General features: G+C 59.0%; 1 protein-coding gene across 1 annotated transcript in view; it reads right to left on the reverse strand.

The window, feature by feature from the left end:
- The window catches only part of DLGAP2 (DLG associated protein 2), a 110966-nt gene that overhangs the window by 32539 nt on the left and 66188 nt on the right, over nt 1-12239 (reverse strand). The window contains exons 5-6 of the mRNA XM_036301650.1: nt 3752-3899; nt 1329-1548 (exon numbers count right to left, since the gene is read on the reverse strand). Of these exons, the coding sequence (XP_036157543.1) occupies nt 1329-1548; nt 3752-3899 (368 nt within the window). The remainder of the gene's footprint in view (nt 1-1328; nt 1549-3751; nt 3900-12239) is intronic.

Below are 12239 nucleotides of genomic sequence, written 5' to 3' on the forward strand. Positions count from 1 at the left end.
CCCACTCTGTCCCTGTCCCTGTCCCCGCTCTGTCCCTGTCCCCGCTCTGTCCCTGTCCCCGCTCTGTCCCTGTCCCCACTCTGTCCCTGTCCCTGTCCCCACTCTGTCCCTGGCCCTGCTCTGTCCCTGTCCCTGTCCCCACTCTGTCCCTGGCCCTGGACCTGTCCCCGCTCTGTCCCTGTCCCCGCTCTGTCCCTGTCCCTGCTCTGTCCCTGTCCCTGCTCTGTCCCTGTCCCTGGCCCTGGCCCCGCTCTGTCCCTGGCCCTGTCCCCACTCTGCCCCTGTCACTGCTCTGTCCCTGACTCCTGGCCCCACTCTGGCTCCCAGCGCAGGTGATCACAAACGCCTTGCGTCCCAGGGCTTCTGAGAACGCCCTTGGTTTGTCTGACCGGTCGCTGTGTCCCAAGCCTCATGCATTCCAGTCACCTCGCTCGTCAGCGCGGCGAGCTCCTGAGCGGCCGGCTCCGCGGCACGGGCAGCTCGTGGAATTTTACCGCCTGCTCTGCTTTACGGGCCCCTCCGGGCCATGGCTATTCATCGTGTTATAGAAATATGGCGGCGCGGAAAATATGAGCCGCGCGGTGCGGCTCAGGCGGTAAATTTTCCGGGTGGATGTGGCTGCCACAGAACGGAAGGAAACGGTGACATTGGATCCGCGGAGCCCAAAGACGACCGGAGAATTTACACGGCGCCCGGTCTGCTCGCGGCAATGAATCACGTTTATGGGCTCGCTTACCGGGCGGCGGAGACGCGGGCTGGACGCGGCCACATAGGCGCCCGCGTACCTGTGCACCCGCGGGCTTTGCGGCAATCGACGAAACTCTGACATTTAAAAAGCAATCGTCTTCTAATTAGCAGTGCTTACACTTCTTTCTTTTAAAAAAATATATATTTTTATTGATTTCAGAGAGGGGATGGGAGAGGGAGAGAGAGAGAGAGAAACATCCACGATGAGAGAGAATCATGGATCGGCTGCCTCCCGCACGCCCTACACTGGGGATGGAGCCCATAACCCGGGCCTGTGCCCTGACCAGGAATCGAACCCTGACCTCCTGTGCAGGCACAAACACCCGGCCAACTGAGCCCCGCGGGCCAGGCAGACTTGATTATTTTTAAAACCTTGACAACTATGGATTTCATTCTTAGAAGAAAGGAAAGTCACCTATGAAAGAAACGTTTCAAAATGCCATCGCAGTCAGGACCATCTTACGTAAGCAGGAGGGACAGTTACCAGCGTCTGAGACTAGACCGTCCCGGCCGCGAGGGGCCCCCTTTCCAGGGATAGACGCCCCCATGTCCCGCCAGGGGCGCCGCCAGCACATTCTCACCTGCCGTGGACCGGATGGTGGAGGTGACGTGGGAGGGCGTCAGCGCGGGGAGACATTCGTCGTCCTGGGAGTAGCCGGCTTGGATGGCGCGCAGGTAGCTGTGGCTGCGCGTCCGGAAGCAGCCGGGCAGGTCCAGGGCGTCCATGGCCTGCGACTCCACCTCGCCGAAGACGGACTCGCACACCGACTCGAACTGCCCGTTGACCTCCGCCTCGCTCATCTGCAACGGGCAAGGGCGCGGTCGGTGGCGAGACCCGCCACCCACACCTGGGCCCGCGGGCACGAAACCCACCGGCTTCCGGGGAGTGTCCCACGCCCCGCACGGGGAGTGTGACATCAGCACCCGATGTCAGCTCGGGAAAGAGCTCACTGGGTGATCGCTGGGTGATGGCTGTGTTGTTTGTTGTTAATCCTCCCGGAGGGTATTTTCCATGGATTTTTAGAGAGAGTGGGAGGGAGGGGGAGACACAGAGACATCGATGTGGGAGACACACTGATGGGTTGCCTCCCACACTAGGCCTGACCTGGGCCGGGGATTGAGCCTGCAACCCGGGCATGTGCCCTTGACCAGAATCAAACCCGGAGTCCTTCAGTCCACAGACCGACGTTCTAGCCGCTGAGCCAAACCCGCTAGGGTGGGCTATTTCCTACTAAACTCAAAGGCAAGCGGCCAGTTCCGAGCCGGCCGGGGCGTCCTGCGGACCCCAAGCCAATGCTTCAAGGGTGGCCGGCAGGTGTGACTGCGTTCAAGAGGCTGCGTTGAAAAGTTAGCACAGTACCTGCTGCAAAGGCCGCGTTCAAACTACAGGCTACTTCCTCTGCCTCTCCTTGTCGCCATGGAGACCAAGCCCGTTTGTCAATAAGCTCGTCCTGTCCCCAGGCAGCAGCAGGAGCCGATGGCTGGGGGGGTCTGTCTGCCCTCCACCAGGGCCATCACCTCATTCTGCCTCCCCCCCCCTTTTCTTCCTCGGCCTGTGACATGAGCGCCCTCACTTCATTTGGAGTTCAGCAGGTGATGATCTCCAAGTCTGCGATTTGCCTGCCAGGTGTGGAGTCACCTGGGACTCTGAAAGTTCCAACTGCACGTTATTATTTTAAAATATATTTTTATTGATTCCAGACAGGAAGGGAGAGGGAGATAGGAACATCCATGATGAGAGAGAATCATGGATCGGCTGCCTCCTGCACGCCCCCCACTGGGGTTCGAGCCCACAGCCCGGGCATGTGGCCTGATAGGGAATCGAACTGTGACCTCCTGGTTCATAGGTTGATGCTCAACCACTGAGGCAGCCCGGCTGAGCCCACCTGTATTTTAAGAAATGATCGGGGCTGGGATAGTGGGGGATCCTGGGGCAGAGGCAGGCTGGGCCCTGGGCCTTGTGGAGGGCAGGTGACACGGCCCCAGGTCTCTAGGGGGTAACACGCTCATGTGTCCCACGAGCCAAATCGGGAGGCTTTCCCTGGAAATCTAACAGCGTGAACGCGGGGCTGAGACCAGGTGGAGGAGGCCGGGGTGGGAGGAAGGGCAGGGACTCAGGAGGGAAGCGTGGGAACCTCCGCCAGCCCAGCGGGCCCGGCGCCCTCCTTTGCGAGGGGGTTAAACCTGCGTGTGCGTCCGACAAAGAGCGCAGTTTAGGAGAGGAACGTCCGGCTGATGTGCCAGCCGCAGCTCCTCAGCGGGGTTCCAGCGTGAATGGGACTCTCCCAGACAAACGGGAGGTGGTGGAGAAGGGTCTCGAATTGGTCGAGAAAGGACAGAAATGACCTGCCTGCCGCGAGCCGACGGTCCCCGAGCGCGAGGGAGCGTCGGAAGTGGAAAGGGCTCCCCGTGGGCAGTCAGACCGCGGCTCGGTCCCGGGGGCGTCCCCGAGGGCGTCAGCGGGGCAAGGTCGGTGTGGTTCGCAGCCTCCCACACCTCCTCTGTGACCCACCCACTCGGGAACGCAACTCAAAGTGCTCTAGGGAAGGAGCCACGGCCCAGAGCATTGGGGGGATGGGAGAGCCGCAGGTGAGGAAGGGGCGGGACAACGGTGGGCTCCCCGGAGGTCACCGCACGTGACCTTTTCAGAGAGGCGTGCCACGGGGAAGATGTGGCACCATCAGGCTGCCCCTGGCCCGTTTCACTGGGGAAAGGAAGACAGTGTGAGCTAACTTAGCAGCAAGGGGCTGAGATGGGCTGCTGGTCCGTCCTTCCTTACCCAGAAGAGATCAATGTAAGCATCACAGTCATAAATGTCAGGACAGCTGCACCTCAGGAAGGCCCCAGGCTGGTAACCTGTGGCAGGCAACTGCCCGTCTTCTCCTGGCCTCCCCCAGACATGGGTGGGGGGGTGGGGGGCTGTCACCCTGGCAGGAAGACTCCTGGGGACAACACAGCTTTAGAGACGGGGCCTAGGGGCCGAGGGGTGGCAAGGGGTCCCCACCTGGCTCACACAGCTGGCCTGGCTCAGCATGCTGACCGCCCTCATGTAGCTCTGGTTCCTGGAGCGAAACTTCGGGGAGTTGTAGTTGGCAGAGGGGTCCAGGCCGTGGCCGGCAGGCCCATCGCTGGCGGCTTGCAGGTAGCTCTGGCTGCAAGGGAAGGAGCGAGAGAAAAGGGGCTGCGTGAACAGCACGGGAGGGGCAGGGGGCGCGATGGAACCGAGGCTGAGCACAACCCAAACCTCCGTGTGGACGGATGCCTCTGCCTCATGCAGACACTCGCCAGGTTCGCATCGACAAATATGAATTGCGCCCAGCGTGAGAGGGAGGCTATTTGCAAAATTGCTTCGCATCCAGACATTTTATGGCCGGGCAGGAAATGAGCATTCTTAAGAAAGTGCTGAATGAAAATGAACTGAGCTGAAGCCAAACGCCCTGAAAATCTCATAAAAACTGCGCCGGCTTTGGGTGATGTTACCGGCCCCGGAAAACAAAAGCACAAAAGGCTCGCCTTCCGTCTCAACTTATGCGAAGGTGCCCAGCCTCTGCGACCCGGGCAGAGAGGAGCAGACTGAGAAATTAAAGCCACTTCATCATCATATGGCCCGTCTCGCCCAGACCCCCCAAAAAACCGGTTCTCCCCGTCTCCCTTCCTGCTCGTTGGTAAAACGTTGAGAGTGTGTGGAAAGGGGAGGGCGCCCGGCAGCGCGAGTGTCGGCTGAGCTTAACTCTCCGGCTGGTGGGCTCCCTTCCAGTTCTGCTGACAAGCTTCCCGCAGCGGAAAGGCTGGGTCAGGTCCCGGCGCAGCCGGCGCAGGAACACGGGGACCAACATCAGTGGCTGATTCTGGCTCCACATCGGCCAGTAGGCATGTGCCTTGCTATGCAAAGTAAACTCTTTTGTTGTGGTTAATCCTCGCCTGAGGATGTATTTCCACTGACTTTTGAGGAGAGTGGAAGGGAGGTGGGGTGGGGGGGAGGCGGAGAGACAGCGAGAGCCATGGATGTGAAAGAGACACATCTATTGGCTGCCTCGTGCTCACACCCAACCAGGGCTGGGGATCAAGCCTGCAACCAAGGTACATGCCCTTGACCGGAACTGAACCTGCAGCCCCTCAGACTGAGGGCTGATACTCTAACCACTGAGCACACCGGGCTGAGGGCAGGAAGACGGCCACACGCGGCCACTGGCTGTCCCCACACGGAAGTGGCCAGAGTCCGTGGAAGCAGCAAAATGCCCATCGGTCCCCAGGACTCGGCCACGTGTGGGGGCTCCTGTGGACCATGTGGATCGCAGCCCGCCTCGCGTGTGTGTGTGTGTGTGTATGTGTGTTCGGTGCAGGGGCTCAGGTGGCTGTGCTGACTTGTAGGCTCTTGGCTCACCTTTGCTTTTGGAAAACACAAACTTCTCTGCATCTCACGTCTCCTCCCGCGTGTCCTTGAAATGCTGCTCCCAGACCTTGCGTTTCTATAGGTTAGTCCTGAGCCCTTATTTTTTCCACCGAATAGCGGTCACGCCTGGGTAACGGAGCCGCCCATCATGTTAACGGTCTCAGGTGACAGGTGCCTCCCTGCCCGAGAGGCCCAGGCGCGCCTCCGCTGTGGGGCCGCGGTGAGCAGCCCGTGCCGGCGCCGTGGCTGGGGTGGCACTCACATGCGATTCGCTAGGATTGGGGTCCTGTGTTTAGGATCCCCTCTCACTCCCAAGGATTCCCTTTATCCCCAAACGGGACAATGCCACCTACAGAAAAGCAGCCGCCGCAGAGAGAGAGTCAGAGTTTCTCTTAAACGCAGACGGCAGCTGCGTCTGGCACATGCCGTGCCCTGGCCGCCTGGTGGGAATTTCACACGGTCCCGACCGCCTGCCTCCACAGGAACCCCATCGGGGAGGGCTGTGCATATTTTATTTATTTTAAAATATATTTTATTGATTTCAGAGAGGGAGAGAGATAGAAACATCCATGATGAGAATCATTGGTCGGCTGCCTCCTGCAAGCCCCACACTGGGGATGGAGTCCACAACCTGGGCATGTGCCCTGGCCGGGAACAGAACAGTGACCTCCTGGTTCATAGGTTGATACTCAACCACGGAGCCACGCCGGCTGGGCAGGGTAGGGCCATTCATACCATCATGGTGCCAACGGGGACACGGAGGCACAGCCGTCGTGAGCCGCCCGCCCTGGCGCACCCAGAACCACGGCAGAGCTGGATGTGGTGACGGCTCCGGCTTCACGCCTTCGACCCCGAGATCTCAGGTGCCAAGTGCTGGCGGCAGAGAGCCCAGTGGCCTGGCCCTCTAGCCCCAGGCTCGCTGCATTTAATAGGTTATTTTAACACAGTGATTTGGGGCTTTATCACATAGCGACCGAGAAGGCCGGGCATCCTGAAACAATCGCAGACCTGGAGGCTGGATGTCAGACACAGGGCTTGGTCTGGGCCGCCCTCCAGGGCTTCCCCTCGCTGCTCCCTGGATCTCCGCCTGTAGGAGCCCCACTTCATTGTGAAATTCCCTTTAAGCCCCTCAGTTACGCCCCCAAATGATAATTCCTGCTGGAGCAGCCCAGCTGTCAGGGACAAAACAAAACGTTAGTTCTTGCGTAGACCTGGTGGGAGCTCAGGAAACGTTAAAAGGAAACCATGAAGATTTTCTAGAATAACACAGAAACATTTTTTCTGCACCCCCCGCCCCCTCCAGATGATGCCCATCTTAGAGAGCCGATGCAGGGAGAGGCCCTGCTCCGGAAGCCGCAGGGGAGAGGTGGCTGTGGGAGAGCCACGCTCCCCCCGTCTCCACTCCCTTCCTGTCTGCGCCCAGCCAGGCCCCGGCCCAGCCCAGCCCAGCCTCCCTGTGAGTCAGCTCCTGGGAAACAACCTTATGTAACAGCACGTGCCTGGCCTCTGCCACCGCTGCTCGCCCGCGTCCATGATGGGCCCAGACAAAACCCACCCTCCCTGCCCCGCCCTGGGAAGGGGTGGAGATTTACGGGGTCGGACGATGGAGAGACATGCAACACCTGCTTTCACACTGAACGTGGAACTCCAAACACAGGCATCTCTATTTTAAAGATTTCTACTCTCTCTCTCTCTCTCTCTCTCTCTCTCTCTCTCTCTCTCTCTCTCTTTCTCTCTCTCTCTCTTTCTCTCCCTTCCTTCCTTCTTTCCTTCCTTCCTTCCTTCCTTCCTTCCTTCCTTCCTTCCTTCCTTCCTTCCTTCCTTTGAGAGAGGAAGGGAGAGGGAGAGAGAGATAGAAACGTCAATGATGAGAGAGAATCACTGATCGGCTGCCTCCTGCATGCTCCGTACTAGGGATGGAGCCCGCAACCCGGGCATGTGCCCTGACTGGGAATGGAACTGTGACCTCCTGGCTCATAGGTGATGCTCAACCACTGAGCCACGCCAGCCGGGCATGGGCCCTGACCGGGAACCAAACTGGGACAGTGCCCAGACCACCACGCCACACCTTAAGAGCCTGTTTTGAGTTTAGGAGAGCTGAGCGGGTGACACAGGACCCCATGGGCACCCTGTGGGTGGAGGCACCGTTCCCCGTCCACCAGGTGCTCCTGGTGGCAGGTGAGGCCGCAGTGCGGATTCCCAGCAACGGGGTCCTCTCGGGCACCCCTGGCTCCGGGGTGGCTGCCTGTGGTCCCTTTGGCGGCAAGCACTGCTGCCCGAGACCTTTGAAGCCACGCCACAGCGTCGGCCTTCCTGCCGCTGCCTGCTCTGGGGACCGGCGAGTGTGACCGAGGGAAGGCACCCATGTACCCTCCGACACCCAGCATCTCCGAGGTTCATTTTTTCGATTCAGTTTGCGAACACCTTTCCTCATGACGTGTTTTCCAGAAGAACCGCCGGCCGGGGCCAGGCGGAGTGAGCGGTTCTCAACGAGGGATCAGAGGTGGGGAGCCCAGTGCCGCCGGGACCGCAGCCCACGCGCCCTCTGGGAACGCTGGCCCAGGAGGAGGGGGGCTCCGCGGCCGAGTCGCCCTGTGCACCCACAGGTGGCGGGTTTGAGCCCCGGTCCAGGCCTGCGTGGGAACCCCGACCGCTGTTTCTGCCTCTCTGTCTCTCAACACGTCTCTCGGTGAGGATTAAAAATACAAAACAAAACCCTTTCTGCGCGTTCAGAGGCTCCCGCACACACACGTGCGCATCCACAAAGCGAGCCGCCATCTCGCAGACGCTGCGGCGGCGCCAGAGCCCGGGCCAGGCCGCCACCCTGCCCAGGCGCTGTGCCATGTGGAGGGTGGAGGTCGTCATGGACTCGGTTTTCTGAAGGAAAGACTCAAGGACCCCGTCTTCCCGGACCCCCTGTTCCTGCCACTCCAGCTGCTTCACTGATCAGCTTCTGAGAAGCAGTTTAGGGAGAGGCGGCCCCGTGTGCAGAGGCGTGTGGGTAAGACCCCGTTGCCGGGACAGCGGTGGCTTCAGAGCCAGAGGGGGCGGGGGGGGGGGGTGCGAGGAAACGCGCCCCAGTTCACCTTCCTGTGAGGGACGCCGACGCTTCAGTGTCAGACAGACATGAGGACACCCAGACGGACATGAAATACCCAGACGGACATGAGGACACCCAGACGGACATGAGGACACCCAGATGGACATGAAACACCCAGACGGACATGAGGACACCCAGACAGACATGAAGACACCCAGACGGACATGAGGACACCCAGATGGACATGAGGACAGCCAGACAGTCATGAGGACACCCAGATGGACATGAGGACACCCAGATGGACATGAAACACCCAGACCGACATGAGGACACCCAGATGGACATGAGGACACCCAGATGGACATGAAACACCCAGATGGACATGAGGACACCCAGACAGACATGAAGACACCCAGACGGACATGAGGACACCCAGATGGACATGAGGACACCCAGATGGACATGAAACACCCAGACGGACATGAGGACACCCAGAAGGACATGAGGACACCCAGATGGACATGAAGACACCCAGACGGACGTGAGGACACCCAGATGGACATGAGGACAGCCAGACGGTCATGAGGACACCCAGACGGACATGAGAACACCCAGACGGACATGAAACACCCAGACGGACATGAGGACACCCAGATGGACATGAGGTCACCCAGACGGACATGAGGACAGCCAGACAGTCATGAGGACACCCAGATGGACATGAGGACATCCAGACAGTCATGAGGACACCCAGATGGACATGAGGACATCCAGATGGACATGAGGACACCCAGACGGACATGAAACACCCAGACGGACATGAGGACACCCAGATGGACATGAGGTCACCCAGACGGACATGAGGACAGCCAGACAGTCATGAGGACACCCAGATGGACATGAGGACATCCAGACAGTCATGAGGACACCCAGATGGACATGAGGACATCCAGATGGACATGAGGACACCCAGACGGACATGAAACACCCAGACGGACATGAGGACACCCAGATGGACATGAGGACACCCAGACGGACATGAGGACATCCAGATGGACATGAGGACACCCAGACGGACATGAGGACACCCAGACGGACATGAGGACACCCAGACGGACATGAGGACATCCAGATGGACATGAGGACACCCAGACGGACATGAGGACACCCAGACGGACATGAGGACACCCAGATGGACATGAGGACACCCAGACGGACATGAGGACATCCAGATGGACATGAGGACACCCAGACGGACATGAGGACACCCAGACGGACATGAGGACACCCAGATGGACATGAGGACATCCAGATGGACATGAGGACAGCCAGACAGTCATGAGGACACCCAGACGGACATGAGGACACCCAGACGGACATGAAATACCCAGACGGACATGAGGACACCCAGACGGACATGAGGACACCCAGATGGACATGAGGACACCCAGACGGACATGAGGACACCCAGACGGACATGAGGACACCCAGATGGACATGAGGACACCCAGATGGACATGAGGACACCCAGACAGACATGAGGACATCCAGACGGACATGAGGACACCCAGACGGACATGAGGACACCCAGATGGACATGAGGACATCCAGATGGACATGAGGACAGCCAGACAGTCATGAGGACACCCAGGCGGACATGAGGACACCCAGACGGACATGAGGACAGCCAGACGGGGGAACTAAATTATGCACCTGTAAGCCGATAGGGACTGAGGCAGTGAATAGACATGAGGGAAATAAAACCAAGGCGTAGGCTGTACATAAATGCAGTGTAGAACGGAACACGTGGAAAATTTATATCCTGAAACAGCGGGGGGTCCAGCCTCTGTCACCACAGGCTGGGGCTCCTCTGAGGAGCTTTGAGGTAGCACCATCGACGGCCCGCCACACCCTCCGGGGTACAGGCGAGAGGCGTGGAAACGGCCCCACACACGCTTGCGCACGCGTGTTCACTGCAGAATCATTCACAACAGCCCCAAAGAAGAAACCGCGCAACGTCCGTGTGATGCAGGAATAAACAAATGGCAGTGTGTCTGTCCCCCCGACGGATGAACCTCAAACATGTGGAGCTGAGGAAGAAGCCAGACATGAAGCCCACATGGGGGACTGCATGTGTGTGACAGTGCAGAACGGGCAGACCGCGGGGACAGACGCAGAGTGGTGGCTGCCAGGGCTGTTGGAGGTGGGGGAGGTGGGGAGGTGGGGAGGTAGGGGGTGTGGGGGGAGCTGGGGGAGCATGCAGGGGAGCTGGGGGGGCAGGCAGGGGAGTTGGGGGGCAGGCAGGGGAGCTGGGGGGCAGGCAGGGGAGCTGGGGGAGGTGAGGAGAGCTGGGGAGCTGCAGGAGGTGGGGGGAACTGGAGGGAGCTGGGGGAGCTACAGGAGGTGGAGGGAGCTGGGGGGTGTGGGGGAGCTGAGTGGGAGGAGCTGGGGGAACTGGGGGGAGCCAGGGGGTGTAGGGGGAGGCAGGGGAGCTGGGGGGATTGCCAGTGGTCTGGGTTCTTTCCGGTGGGAAGAAAAGGTTGTAAAACTGGTCACCGTGACGGTTGCATGGCTCTGTGAAGATGCTAAAAGCCACTGAGTTGTGTGCCAAATGGGTGAATGGTACGGTGGACAAATTATATCTCACGGAAGCCTTTAGAAATCAGATATTTATCCACCCAGTGAGGCTCAGTGGTGGAGCCTCGACCCATGAACTGGGAGGTCACGGTTTGATTCCTGGGCAGGGCACATGCCCAGGTTCCAGGCTCGATCCCCAGTACGGGGTGTGCAGGAGGCAGCCGATCCATGATTCTCTCTCATCATTGATGTTTCTATCTCTCTCTCCCTCTCCCTTCCTCTCTGAAATCAATTTTAAAAAAAATTATTGAAAATGGGCCTTATGCCCTGACCAGTTTGGCTCAGTGGCTAGGGCGTCGGCCTGTGGACTGAAGAGTCCCAGGTTCAATTCCGGTCAAGGGCATGTACTTTGGTTGTGGGCACATCCCCAGTAGGGGGTGTGTTGGAGGCAGCTGATCGATGTTTCTCTCTCATGGATGTTTCCAACTCGCTATCCCTCTCCCTTCCTCTCTGTAAAAAATCAATAAAATGTATTTTAAAAAAAGGCTTTAAAAAGAAAGAAAGAAAGAAAATGGGCCTTATGACCCAGAGATCCCACTTCTGGGAATGCATCTGAGGAAACCCAAAACAGGACTTTGAAAGGCCATATGCACCCCTATGTTCATAGCAGTGCCACTAACTATAGCCAAGATCGGGAAACGCCCAGGGGCCCGTCAGCCGACGAGGGGATGACGAAGCTGTGGGACATGCACACCAGGGAGCACTGCTCGGCCGGGAAAATGAAGGAAACCTTACCTTTCCTGACAACAGGGATGGGCCCGGAGGGTGTTACGTCAGTGAAATAAGTCAGACAGAGAAAGACAAATAACACACGGTTTCACTGATGTGCGGAACGAATCGGAAGAACAGAATAAACGAACGAACAGAATGCGAACAAAGTCATAGTCAGAGAACAGACGGGTGGTGGCGGGAGGGGAGGGGAGCGGGGGGGCGGCGGGGTGGCCCAGGGGAAGGGATGAATCCGGAAGGACAAACTGGCTGTCACCGAACCACCGGGGACATAACGGGCAGCCCCCGGGAATGCCGGGGGGAGTTCTGCAGTCACTGCGTCCGGTGCCGGGGGGGGGGGGGGGGCACTGGAACCACGAGGGGAACCCTGAGTGAGATATGTGCGCCGAACACCACGCTGAGCACCTGAAGCCACTGCGGAATAACTGACTGTAACTGAAATTAAGAAATACGAGCACGGAGCATAAGCGAGGTGTGTGACTGTGCTCCGGAAAGGGACCGTTTCCGATAAGTTGAGACCAGATCTGCTTATCGCAGGAATGGAAAGAATGACGGTGGATGGAAGCCCACAGAACGCAGCAGGCCTGGGAGTGGGAACCAGAGCCTCGGCCGGGGCGCGAGCTGCAGCCGGACAGTCGCACGGGTCAGTGTCTCACACTCGCGCCCTGAGCCGTGGCTGGCGGAGGAGACGTA

Source organism: Myotis myotis, unplaced genomic scaffold (genome assembly GCF_014108235.1).
Source record: "Myotis myotis isolate mMyoMyo1 unplaced genomic scaffold, mMyoMyo1.p scaffold_m19_p_3, whole genome shotgun sequence".
Taxonomy (NCBI): domain Eukaryota; kingdom Metazoa; phylum Chordata; class Mammalia; order Chiroptera; family Vespertilionidae; genus Myotis; species Myotis myotis.